The 10,930-nt window shown below is 43.8% G+C and overlaps 1 protein-coding gene across 1 annotated transcript; it reads right to left on the reverse strand.

The window, feature by feature from the left end:
* Positions 1 to 779: 779 nt before the first annotated feature.
* LOC148480642 (uncharacterized) lies at positions 780 to 9,745 on the reverse strand. Its single transcript, XM_088454080.1, has 4 exons — positions 9,636 to 9,745; positions 8,926 to 9,077; positions 7,519 to 7,640; positions 780 to 1,030 (listed from the first exon to the last, which is right to left on the reverse strand). Exons 1-4 carry the CDS (start codon positions 9,665 to 9,667, stop codon positions 953 to 955), a joined length of 384 nt encoding a protein of 127 aa, XP_088310206.1. The 5' UTR covers positions 9,668 to 9,745; the 3' UTR covers positions 780 to 952.
* Between the last annotated feature and the right edge of the window lie 1,185 nt (positions 9,746 to 10,930).

Here is a 10,930-nt window from a genome sequence, read left to right on the forward strand (position 1 = left end):
AATCCCAGGTGAAATGCTAATGCCGGAAGCTCAACATACCAGAATCCCGACAGGGCAGGTAAGTATACTAACCCTACCCTTCTCCCCCCCCTAACCCTCCCTTAGGGGTGCCTAACCCTAAAACTCCCGGGGTGGTGCCTAAATTTAAGTCCCCCCCCGGGGGTGACTAAACCTAACCCCCCTTCCCGCACCCTAAACCTAACCCTCCTGGAGGGGTGCCTAGCGCTAACCACTCCCCAGTGGTGCCTAACCCTAACCCCCCTTCCCCTAGCCTATCCCTAATTCTCCCCGGGGGGTGCCTAACCATAAGTCCCCCCGAGGGAGCCTAAACTTTACCCTCCCCCCCACCCCGCGGCTAATGCTAACCCGCTTATCTTCGTTCGGGAAGCCGTCTGTCAGGATTCCATTGTCGGGCTAAAGATAGGTCTCAGTATTTAGACGCCTATCTTTAGTACTAAGTCGGGATTTCGACAACGGGATTCTGTCAGACGGCTTCCCGTGCGTCAGTATTCTAAGTACATCCCGTCTACCCACATTAATTAATTGATATTTGGACATGTTTATATTTAATTTTATCTCACTTAATTTAATGTGACATTTGTTGAATAACTGTATACTCTAAACAATGAACAGAACATTTCTCCTCTAAAGGCAGGGATTTGATCCAGTGATTTCAGTTTGAATATAAACTGTCTATAGCACAGTAGCACTTGTGACCACATAATAACTTTAGTGTTACAGAAGATTAATTTACAACTTTGGTATTTATGCTTTTTAATAGAAATTTTATATAAACAATTCAAATTTTGTGAAGTCAGGGGGAATTCACACCAAAAACAGGGTTGTGCCAAAGATCTCCTGGAATTCCATCTCTGTTCAGCTGCTAGAATCAGTAAGTTCACCTGTCATTGATGTTTCCATCTCTGCTCCTCTTGGTGATATCAGTGGCCCCTTATGGTGGAGGCATCAGCAAGCTTGTGTCCACCTTGCACTGCCTCTCCTCAATGCAACCGTACCACATCACTGGAAGCTGCACAAAAATGTAAATTGCAAATGGTTGCTAGATTGGTGTCTGATAACACTGCTGTCTTACAGTTGCAACACAAACATTCCTAACCAGCAGCCAAAACTGTCATTCATCTACCTTACAGTATGTATCAAGTGTTCCCTAAAGTAAGGTAATTTAGCCTGGGTCATTTTTCTTGCGTGTCATTGTATGTCATTTGCTTGTATTGTGATCCATTCACTGCATAATATCTTAAAACTTTAAAAATTGTATAATAATAAATCATAATAATTATGGTTTACATATTAAATATACGTTGTATCATTGTTGTATGCAAAATATTTAAAAATATACATATAGAAGTATAAATTATGGAATAGGAAAAGGGCACGATCCTTTTAAATTGTCAAAGTTCTTTCTTCTGCACCCTTAGTATACATCCCATATGAGCATACAAGACAGCCCCTGGTAAGCAAAGCTTAAATTGACTACTGATCCCCTGTGACATCGCCAGGTGGGCTAAAATTAGCGCAGAGGTGTGGGCCTCGCAAAAGGATGAGATGGTTGTGATGTTGACTAGCCCACCAAGCGGAAACCATTACTGTGTTTGCTAAGAGAATGCAATTTTGCCAGTGATCCGTAATGGGAAGTCCCGTGGCTCCCTTGGTGGGAATTCGGGAGTGCTGCAGTGAGACAGTGGGAGTCTTCTCCATAACTGTGTAATGAGCATAGCGGCCGGGAGAGGGGGGTGGTTGGGACCTAAGGGGGCCAGAGAAAATTTTGCTATGGGGTCCCCAGGTTTACTTACACCCCTGCCTATAACTCTGGATATGGGTTGATTTAAGCATTTCTGGAGCAATTACAGATGGCTCAACTCAGCATAAGGCCCATAGAACTTAACATCTACTGAAAGTAATGTGCTGCAGTGTTACCGTCAAGAATATAGTTACTGGAGGAAAAGGAATGAAGCAAAGTTCTTGTTTGCAATAGAGATGTGTGTGGACTCCCGTGGTTTGTTTTTTTCAAAGCCACCCTCAAATGTTATGGTTTTGGTTTTGTCAAAACCACCCACAAGTATTTTGGTTTGGCTTTGATTTTGGATTTTTACATTTGGACCTGTTTACATGCAATCCAAAACCCATAAGTCATTTTTTAAATTCAAGTTCCGAACTTACAGCAGACCTGAACCAGGACTCTGTTCTACTCTGGACCCTAAAAGTGATCCAAGGCAGGACTCGATTCGACTTGGAAGCCTAAAATTTGGGGGTGTTTGGTTGTCAGCAAAACTGAACCGCTCATCTCTAGTTTGCAACACAAGATGGTTTGGCACTCAACATTTATTTAACTTGCTCTGCACTTATATTGTTTACACCTGTACACTCCACTAATTTATTATGTTCTAAGCATCTTAGTACTTAGTGGCCTTCTGGTTGCATATACCACAGCCATGCTATAGCCAGAGCAGATGAGAGAAGCAGTAGGAGGGTGGACTATATCCTGACAACCTAACTCAACATTAGCACAGCAGCAGAGGGTTTACACATACAACTGTGCCTTCTACCAATATACAATGTAGTGTCACTTTTTATTAGTATACATAATAGAGACTTAATGCACGGAATGGGTATGGATGGTCGGTGGATAGGATGCCGGTGGTCAGAAGACAGCGGCATCCCGAACTAAAAAAAAAAGGGGCTGGTAAGTATACTTACCCTCCCCCTGACCCTCCCCAGTGGTGCCTAACCCTAACCTCTCCCCCGATGGAGCCTAATCTCCCCCCAGGGGTGCATTACCCTAACACACCCTTCCCGCACCCCAATCCAAACCCTCCCAGGGTGGTACCTAACCCTAACCTTCCCCCGGTGGTGCCTAACCCCTCCTCCCCGTAGCCTAACCATAACCTCCCCCTGGGGGTGCCTAACCCTATTCTCCCTCTGGGGGTGCCTAACCCCCCATCCCGCTATGCCTAAGCCGCAAAGCCACATGCTTACCTTCGGGATGCCATCGGTATCTTCATTCTGTTTAGGATAGCGGCATCGGCAACTTCATCCTCTTCGGGATTCCGGTGTCGATATATTTACGTCTGGCGACCCGTCCGCTGACATCATGACTGCATCCTCTAATGCAGCATTTATTGCAAAGCATGTTTGATCAATATACTGCACATTACTTAATTTGTAACTATACAATGCAAAATTAATATGTCTATTTTAATAATGCACATCCATCTGACCAATAGTCACCCCCATTTTTTTAGTGTACAGTGTAAACCCCTTTATACTAGTGTACAATTAGATACCATTTGTCTAGGAATTGTCACAACCCGTGCCAGAGACCTCCGCCCCAAACCCCTGTACCTTCCTGTGCATCCTTGCCGTCGCGGCCTGCTGTGCCATCGGCCTGTTCCTCCGGTGATTTCTGATGCGGGGCCTCCACTGGAGAATCGTCTGCAGCATCCCCGCTGTTGCCTGTGCCCCTCTGCCGCAGATCGATGCACGCGCGATGCGCCAGCATTCAAGCTTCCTGGGATCTGGCCGCAGCCATCTTGGGCCAGGCCAGGTGATAATCGTGCATTCAGTCAGCAGCAGACCCAAGTTGCCTCAGCCAATCCATTTCAGCCTGGTGCTATTAAAGACCTCCCTGTAACACATGCTGGTTGCCAGTACAACAAGGTCCGTTGCTGCAGCATGATCTATGTTCTTGAGCTCCCAGTGTGAAACCTATGCTTCCCAGCACAACAAGCACATCCCAAGTTCTTCAGTTCAATCCATGATACTCCAGTCCGGAGTCAAATCCCAAGTTCTTCGGTTCAATCCACAACACTCCAGTCCGGAGATCAAGTTCAGGTTCATTTAAGTTCCAAGTCTACAGTCTTATTCAGCATCTTCTAGTTGTGTTATCTCTGCCCAGAGGACTCTAGTATTTAATCTTATACCACAGTCGTCTTTCATTGCAACTGTATGAGCAGAAACTATATTAAACCGTCCAGTTTAAAAACCACCTACTGATCCAGGTGTCTCTGTCCAACACCCAAATTCGGGTACACAACTCCAAGTTCCTCAGTCCGTGACAGGAATAGTGTACAAACTTTTAGCAATGTAAAATACAGAGCCCATTTGAACAGTGCAGAACTCAGGGCCTGATTCACTACGGATCGCTATTGTAATCAGGGCTGCAATTACGCATGCGTGTCTTCTGCATAAATATGCTAATTAATGCAATCGCAAAGCCGTCGCACAGCCAGCATAGAGACGCCCATTACCGCTATCTCACATCCGTGATACCTTGCAGTCCTGCGTACACATCGGGAACATCAGCCCCTCATGCACAATTACAACAGGTCTGACTTTACTCAGAAAGTGCTGACCTCATCGCATGAAGTAACTACTCAAGCTGCGAATGCTGTCGCAGAGGCTAATTTATGCACGCCCATGCAATGGCATTCAAACGGAAAAGCACGCCTGCATTTCTCCAACCACTCCCACGTCACCACCCCCAAAAACGCTGACGTCCCATCCCTTGTTCTGCGTTGGCTTTGTATCTGTGTAGTGATCGCAATATGCATGCCCAGTACGCACCATCGGCCAATCTGTGTACGTTGTTGCAGTTGCGATCCGTAATGAATCAGGCCCTCAGTCCACAACTACATGGCAATGAGCTTCCCACCAATTTAATTAATTAGAAGCAAACACTGGGCCTCATTCAGACCCGGTCGCAAGCGCTGAGCACTCGCAACCGGGTCGATGGTGGCTCAGTGCGGCACGCGCGAGCCCCGGAGCGAGCGCAAAAACCACCGGGACTCACTACAAAAGGGGCGGCTGTCGATGTTGATCGACAGCTCGCCCCATTTTGTAGGCGTGGCGGGGGTGTGGCTTCACAAACGGAGGCGTTCCCATGCGAACGCCTTCCGTTTGTGGGCAGCCCCACTGACCTCACCAGTGATGTCAGTGGGAGAGCTTCCGGCTCTATTTGAGCCAGAAGCTCTCTGGGGCTTGCGGCCATGAGACCCTACCACAAGGGTCTCATCGCAAGCCCGATGGTCGTGATGGTCTTGACCATCGCGACCATCATCATGGCCACTCGCAATAGCTGTGGGTGGTAACCCACAGCTATGTGAACGGCCAAGAGGCCTCAACTAAAAAAACATGCACCCGCCCTGATTCAGAGCGAGCGCTCGCTTTTTATATTAGTGCTGGTTGCTTCTCCAGTAAACTACAACCACCAAAACTGCTGTGCAATAATAAAGAAACATTCACCTCAATAAATGTTAGTTGTTTTCTGCAGTGCCCAACTGATTGTCATATATGATTTTTCTTTGATGTTCCTGACACAGAGGTGATGGTAAAATACAGTTTTGTTCCCGGTATTAATATTATGTCATATCATATATAGGAATTGTGGGATAAATGTCCTAAAAAGCTCTTACATCTTATCTGATGTAAGCGTCAAGGCTCCTGTATACCGGCGTCCCTAACATTAAGGGGTTCACGTCCAAGGCGCAGGGCACCCCAAAAGAATCCAGCCAAGGACCATCTCCAGGGAATCACACGAAAAAGGGATGCCGGTATAGAGGAGCCTTGACGCTGGCCCGGCAAATGTATGCAACTAATACCTCTAAATTTCTATTATCATGTAGGGTTCAAGTATTTTTTGCTGATATTGTTGCAGTGTGCTGGAGAGAATACCCTTTTTTTCTGAGGTTCAAAGTAAACTCCGCCCTTTACAAGCACCTGTACCGTGTCATTAAGCTGATGTGAGCGACCACTATATTTTTTATTTGAAGGATAACTTACTGTAAATTTAAAGTGATACAAAGGGCTCAATAGAACTGTAGTTTGCAATAGGTCTTCAAATCAGTGGCGTAACTACTGCCCCCGCAGCCCACGTGGTGGCTTGGAAACATCGGGCGGCGTGGGGGCGCCGAGGGCAGTAGCTTCGCCACTGCAACTGTGAGCGCTGGCCTCTGAAGTGATCGGAGGCCTCCGATCACTTCAGAGGCCATCATTCCTAGTAATGCAGTGCGCGGGAGACGTCATGTCGTCACCCGCGCTCTGAGGACCTTGAGCAGCTGTGTCTGCTGGATCAATTCAGATCCAGTCAGCATGGCAACAGGAGAGACAGCCCGGATGATAGCTATGGTGTGGCATAATGTATTAAAGGGGAATTCCGGTGTGGCATACTGTGTTATAAGTGGCATTACTTATTGTGTCATAATGTGTAAAGCACATTATTGTATCATGTAACCACACACCTTAAATGTCATCTTTGGTGGTGTGTTTGATTGTTTTTTTTTTGGGGGGGGGTGCCTGAAACGTTTTTGGCATGGGGGAGCAAAATTTATAGTTAAGCCACTGCTTCAAATGGAATCGGTATAAAATACCAGTGGCTCAACAGCATCCTGACATCTGAAGATCCCGACGGGGGTGGTAGGTATGCTAACGCCCCTTAACTCTAACCCTCCCTTAGTGGTGCCTAACCCTACCCCCCGGGGGTGCCTAAACCTAACCCTCCCGGCTAAGACCTAAGAAGCCTCGCTTACCTTCGTTCGGGGTGCAGGTTTACAACGCTTATCTTTAGTCCCAGGTCGGGCTTCCACTGTCAGGATTCCGACTGCCAGCATCCCGGCCGCCGGTAATGTAACTACATCCCCTTCAGATAGCTTCTGCATGTTTGACTAATAGGTACAGTAGAAATCTAATGATTGGTACACACTTAACGATGTGAGACCCTTGACCCCCCTCGAACCGTCAAGCCATCATATCGGGCAGCAGGTACACACTAGACGATCCGGTGCCCAACTACCCAATATATCGGCCCCTACCGCATCCTGCTGCTTGGGGTCGTCAGTCTCATCATCAGGTTAGTCTGCATCTATGGCAGACCCGACGATGCGGCTGAAAACCCCACGGGAGAGCGCACTGGATGATCTAGAGCATACACACCAGATTATATTGAATGATATGCTTCGGAATCAGACATATCATTCATAAAATTGTCTAGTGTGTACGGACATGTCCCTCATGCAATATGAATATAACTGGTTCCATGTACCACTTTGTATTTACTTTGTGTTTTCTTTAATTAATGTAGAGATGGATGCTTGGGGAGGATGGTCGAAAATTATCTAAATTTCTCCCCCATTTATTTCTTAGGAGATAGCAGACTAAAAGGATAATGTACTGTAAATATACAGTAATACAAAGCCCATTTTATCTCTCTCCATGAATTAGTGAATAGACTCCTTAGACACTGAAAGCGGGTGTCTCAGTCTTTGCATATTTGGACTGTACACCAGGGAATGACATTGTAGCGGTATAAGCTTAAAGTCACAGACGCAACTGCAGCAAGACACAAGGACGGCTGCAACTATGTCCAAATCAAAATCAGATCCTATGAGAAGGAATCACACCCCCTCGACAGACCCCGCCCCCATTAGGGCTGCTTCCATAAATTCCCAGGCTGGTTTTCCGTCCCAATCCGCCCCTGACAAAGCCCATAAAAAAACCACAAACCTTCATGCCACTTGTTTCAAATTCACGATTAACAGCAACTCTAAAATGTTTATATGCAGAGGCCACCAGTAAGCACAGAACAACAATGAACACAGGAATGACAAAAGCCAATAGGGGTTGGCCTGAAATATAAAAAAGACAGTAATTATTATTTAAAGAAAAACAATAAAAAATATTTTAAGTTGCCTATGATGTGCAGCTTGGTGTACAGCAATGGTAAACCTTCTAAAAAAAATCTTAATTATACAATGTGTCAATATTTAGAAGTTGCTGTTTTGGTAAAGACACATTTAAGAGACAGCTACCAGCTTCCTTTAAAAGCTTTCATGCAATAAATTTGATATATGGGGGGGAGGGGGGGGATTCAATTCAGTGCGATGAATAGTCGCGGGAGGGAGCCACACCTGCATAGGAGAGGAGACTTCAGCCCAACACAAGGCAGCGTGTGCTGGGCTGCTGACAGGAAGCCGGCACCATCTGGGATTTTTTTTCACCTGCCTGGAGGCAAGTGAAACAAAATCCCTGATAAGTGACTTTTTTCACGGCCGTGATCGCGAAAAACACATGGATCTGGGAACTTATCCCGGATCCTATGTGTTTTCGCCCAAAAACTGGACATTTTTGGTGTGGTAAAAATGGAGGTTAATTGAATTGCCCAGGAAAAAAAGAAATATTAGGCTTGTATTCCAGTGATTTGATGCCTTCACATGCCAATTCTCTTTTTCAAAAGCTTAATGTCATTGTACAGCAAAGAAATTTGTCTATAGCTGATACAGGAATTTGGACCTAACGGTACTAACCCCAGGGACCCATGCCCTTGACAATGGTACCACTCGCATGTTATAGCAAATGTTTTAAATCTCCGCATGCATCCAAGAAACATTGTGCATGCATTCCAATTGGGCATTCCTGGGCAGTGACTGGGGGTGGCTTTTATCAGTGGGCATGTTGGGGGTGTGCCTGTGTTTTACTGGCACCAGCAGCCATGCACTGTCGGGCATTCTGAGCGACCATAAGGTTGCTCTAATGTCCAAAGATGAAGCCGATGTCCACTGGATGCGGCTATTTCTGCACTGCAGCGGAGTACAGCCATAGCTGGTGGGTCGACTGAGTAAACAGCCCATCGGCTGTGGTATTAGCATAAGTTTGCAATAGCGGCTGAAACGAAAGTCGCAGTCGCTACTGCATTAGTGTCCACCTCTGAATCAGACCCAAAGGCATTTATATCTATTGCCAGGGCAGAACTACTGTATGTTTCAAATTATGTGATGAATTATACCATAATATTCAAATGATTTATTATTTTGACTGGTTAATATTATACAATAAAATATACAATATTATGTTCCCTTCATTACAGATAATCGAGTGGCTACACATGTACGTAAAATCATAAACTAAACAAACCTGTTTTACACGTCCTTAAATATAGAGTTGAACGGTCTTGTCCACTTGTTCCCACCACCATACATGTGATAGGAATGTTATAAAATTTTGGGCCAACTTTATAAATGTGAAGGATGATACTAATATAGCTTTCATCTCCTTTTTTTGTTACACTGTAAAGTGAAATATAAGAAATTGATGAGATATATTAATGTTTGAGAGAGTATGTCCAGTGTTATTATGACCTGTATCTTTTTTCTCTTTCCGTTGTCTCATCCTACCAGTCATCTTACTGTCTATCAGGAGAAAATGTTTTAAGCTCATGTACATGTGAATGCTGACACTGTCCTTGCTAACAGGGAATTCTGAGAGTTGAGTCACATCTGCAGGATAAGGCAGGGCCTGACAAATATCTTACCATGTTTATGTCAATTTAAATAGTCATTAGAGTGTCACCTTCAAGTTTATGAATTGAGGATGAAGTACAGAGAACACATTTACCATATTGAGCAGAAGCATTACATTGAAAATACTTTAAGCGTATTAATTTCCATTTAATAAATGTGAATTTTGATCTTTTCTGTGAAACCTCATAGATAGCACAATGATGGGCACGTGCTAGTAAAATGGTCATAGAACCACTGCATACCCAATGATTTAAATGCAAATAAGTTGGCTTTGAAGTGATTTTTCTTATAGAAAATAATAGATAAATGAGTTACAGTACTTGCCTTTGGTTACTTTCCTGGACATTATCATACATGTCTGGGAACTGCTCATTGATCAACCAATAAATAATTGTACCCTCTGTAGAAGTATTACATACATGCACAGCAGAGCACCGTAGATCTATTTTTGAGTCTACATAAAAAAAAAATGAAAAACATTTTTAAATAAGTCATACTACATCATAATTTGTGTGCAATAAAAAAATGTGATATGTCATTGATCAATAAAAAAAGATGATTGGCTGCTGTTCTAACCAGTGACAAAAGATTATCTGTACTGGTGCACTCAAAAAAAGGAACTGTCAACCTTCAATAAAACAGAAAAGTAGTATGAAGGTTTTGAGACTTTCAACCATGTAGAGGGCGCTGTACAGATAACAGGAGATGACAATTATTACGTTTATTTAAAATATACACAACACAATAAATTATTAAAAACAATATTAAGGAAAAATCCTTCAACCTAATGGTATTATTGATGGTCACACTAGCGATGCTCCTTAGATCCAGGTCAATATCTGTATCATATAGGACCAGGAGACCAACATATACGGTCACAAGCAATGAGACTAACCAAAAACAAACATGCAATAAATAGATATTAGGATAAAGTCCTTTTAGATATATTATCAATGATGTTTAGTAGATATGCTGTGTTAGTATGTTCTTTTATATCCAGCTTGGTTATGCATGCAGTTTTTGATAGATAGTTAGTGATGTTAGTATCTCCTTAAAGATTGTATACAAAATTGCGCATAAAAAATATATAGAAAAATATAGAACCACTCACATCACCTGGATACTTATAATGGGGATCCCCTTTGTTTTAACAGGTATTTCTTCAGGTGGAAAATACCCTGTCACCAAGATATCTTTCATCCAGCGATTTTTCAGAGTTTAGTATTTTACCCGGACTTTCCAGATCATATGTTCAGAAGTAGTCCCGATCATCTGGTATGCATAGGAGGTTAGAAATGCTTTCAATCTCTCTTACTTATATTGTCCGGTAGTGACTCTTAACCAGAGGAGGAAAAAAGATTCTTCTCCTCTCAGCGCTGAACGTTGTATCGCTGTGCGCGCTAAGCCGTGCAAGGAAGGTAAATGTTCAGGGTTACAATAGGTATGATATGTCATTGGTTTCATATTTCGTGAGGGTTTGTAAGTGGAAGATAAAAAAATGTAGTAAGACTTCCGTTGGGCAGGCCATTAAGTATGGCTGCTTTTTAGCTCTGCTCCTTCTAGGGTTTGAAGAATCCTTTGTAATCCCACCAGTTCATCTACTTTTCTGAGATGCCGGA

This window comes from Taudactylus pleione, unplaced genomic scaffold (assembly GCF_031769625.1).
Source record: "Taudactylus pleione unplaced genomic scaffold, aTauple2 ptg000609l, whole genome shotgun sequence".
NCBI classification, from domain to species: Eukaryota; Metazoa; Chordata; class Amphibia; order Anura; family Myobatrachidae; genus Taudactylus; species Taudactylus pleione.

Excerpts from the sequence above, each read along its gene's own strand:
- LOC148480642 (XM_088454080.1), bottom strand. The coding sequence starts at position 9,667 with ATGTATGATAATGTCCAGGAAAGTAACCAAAG. Across the intron at positions 7,641-8,925 it reads TTTAAGGACGTGTAAAACAG|GCCAACCCCTATTGGCTTTT; the intron begins GTTTGTTTAGTT and ends TTTATATTTCAG. Across the intron at positions 1,031-7,518 it reads TTGAAACAAGTGGCATGAAG|CTTCCAGTGATGTGGTACGG; the intron begins GTTTGTGGTTTT and ends ATTTTTGTGCAG.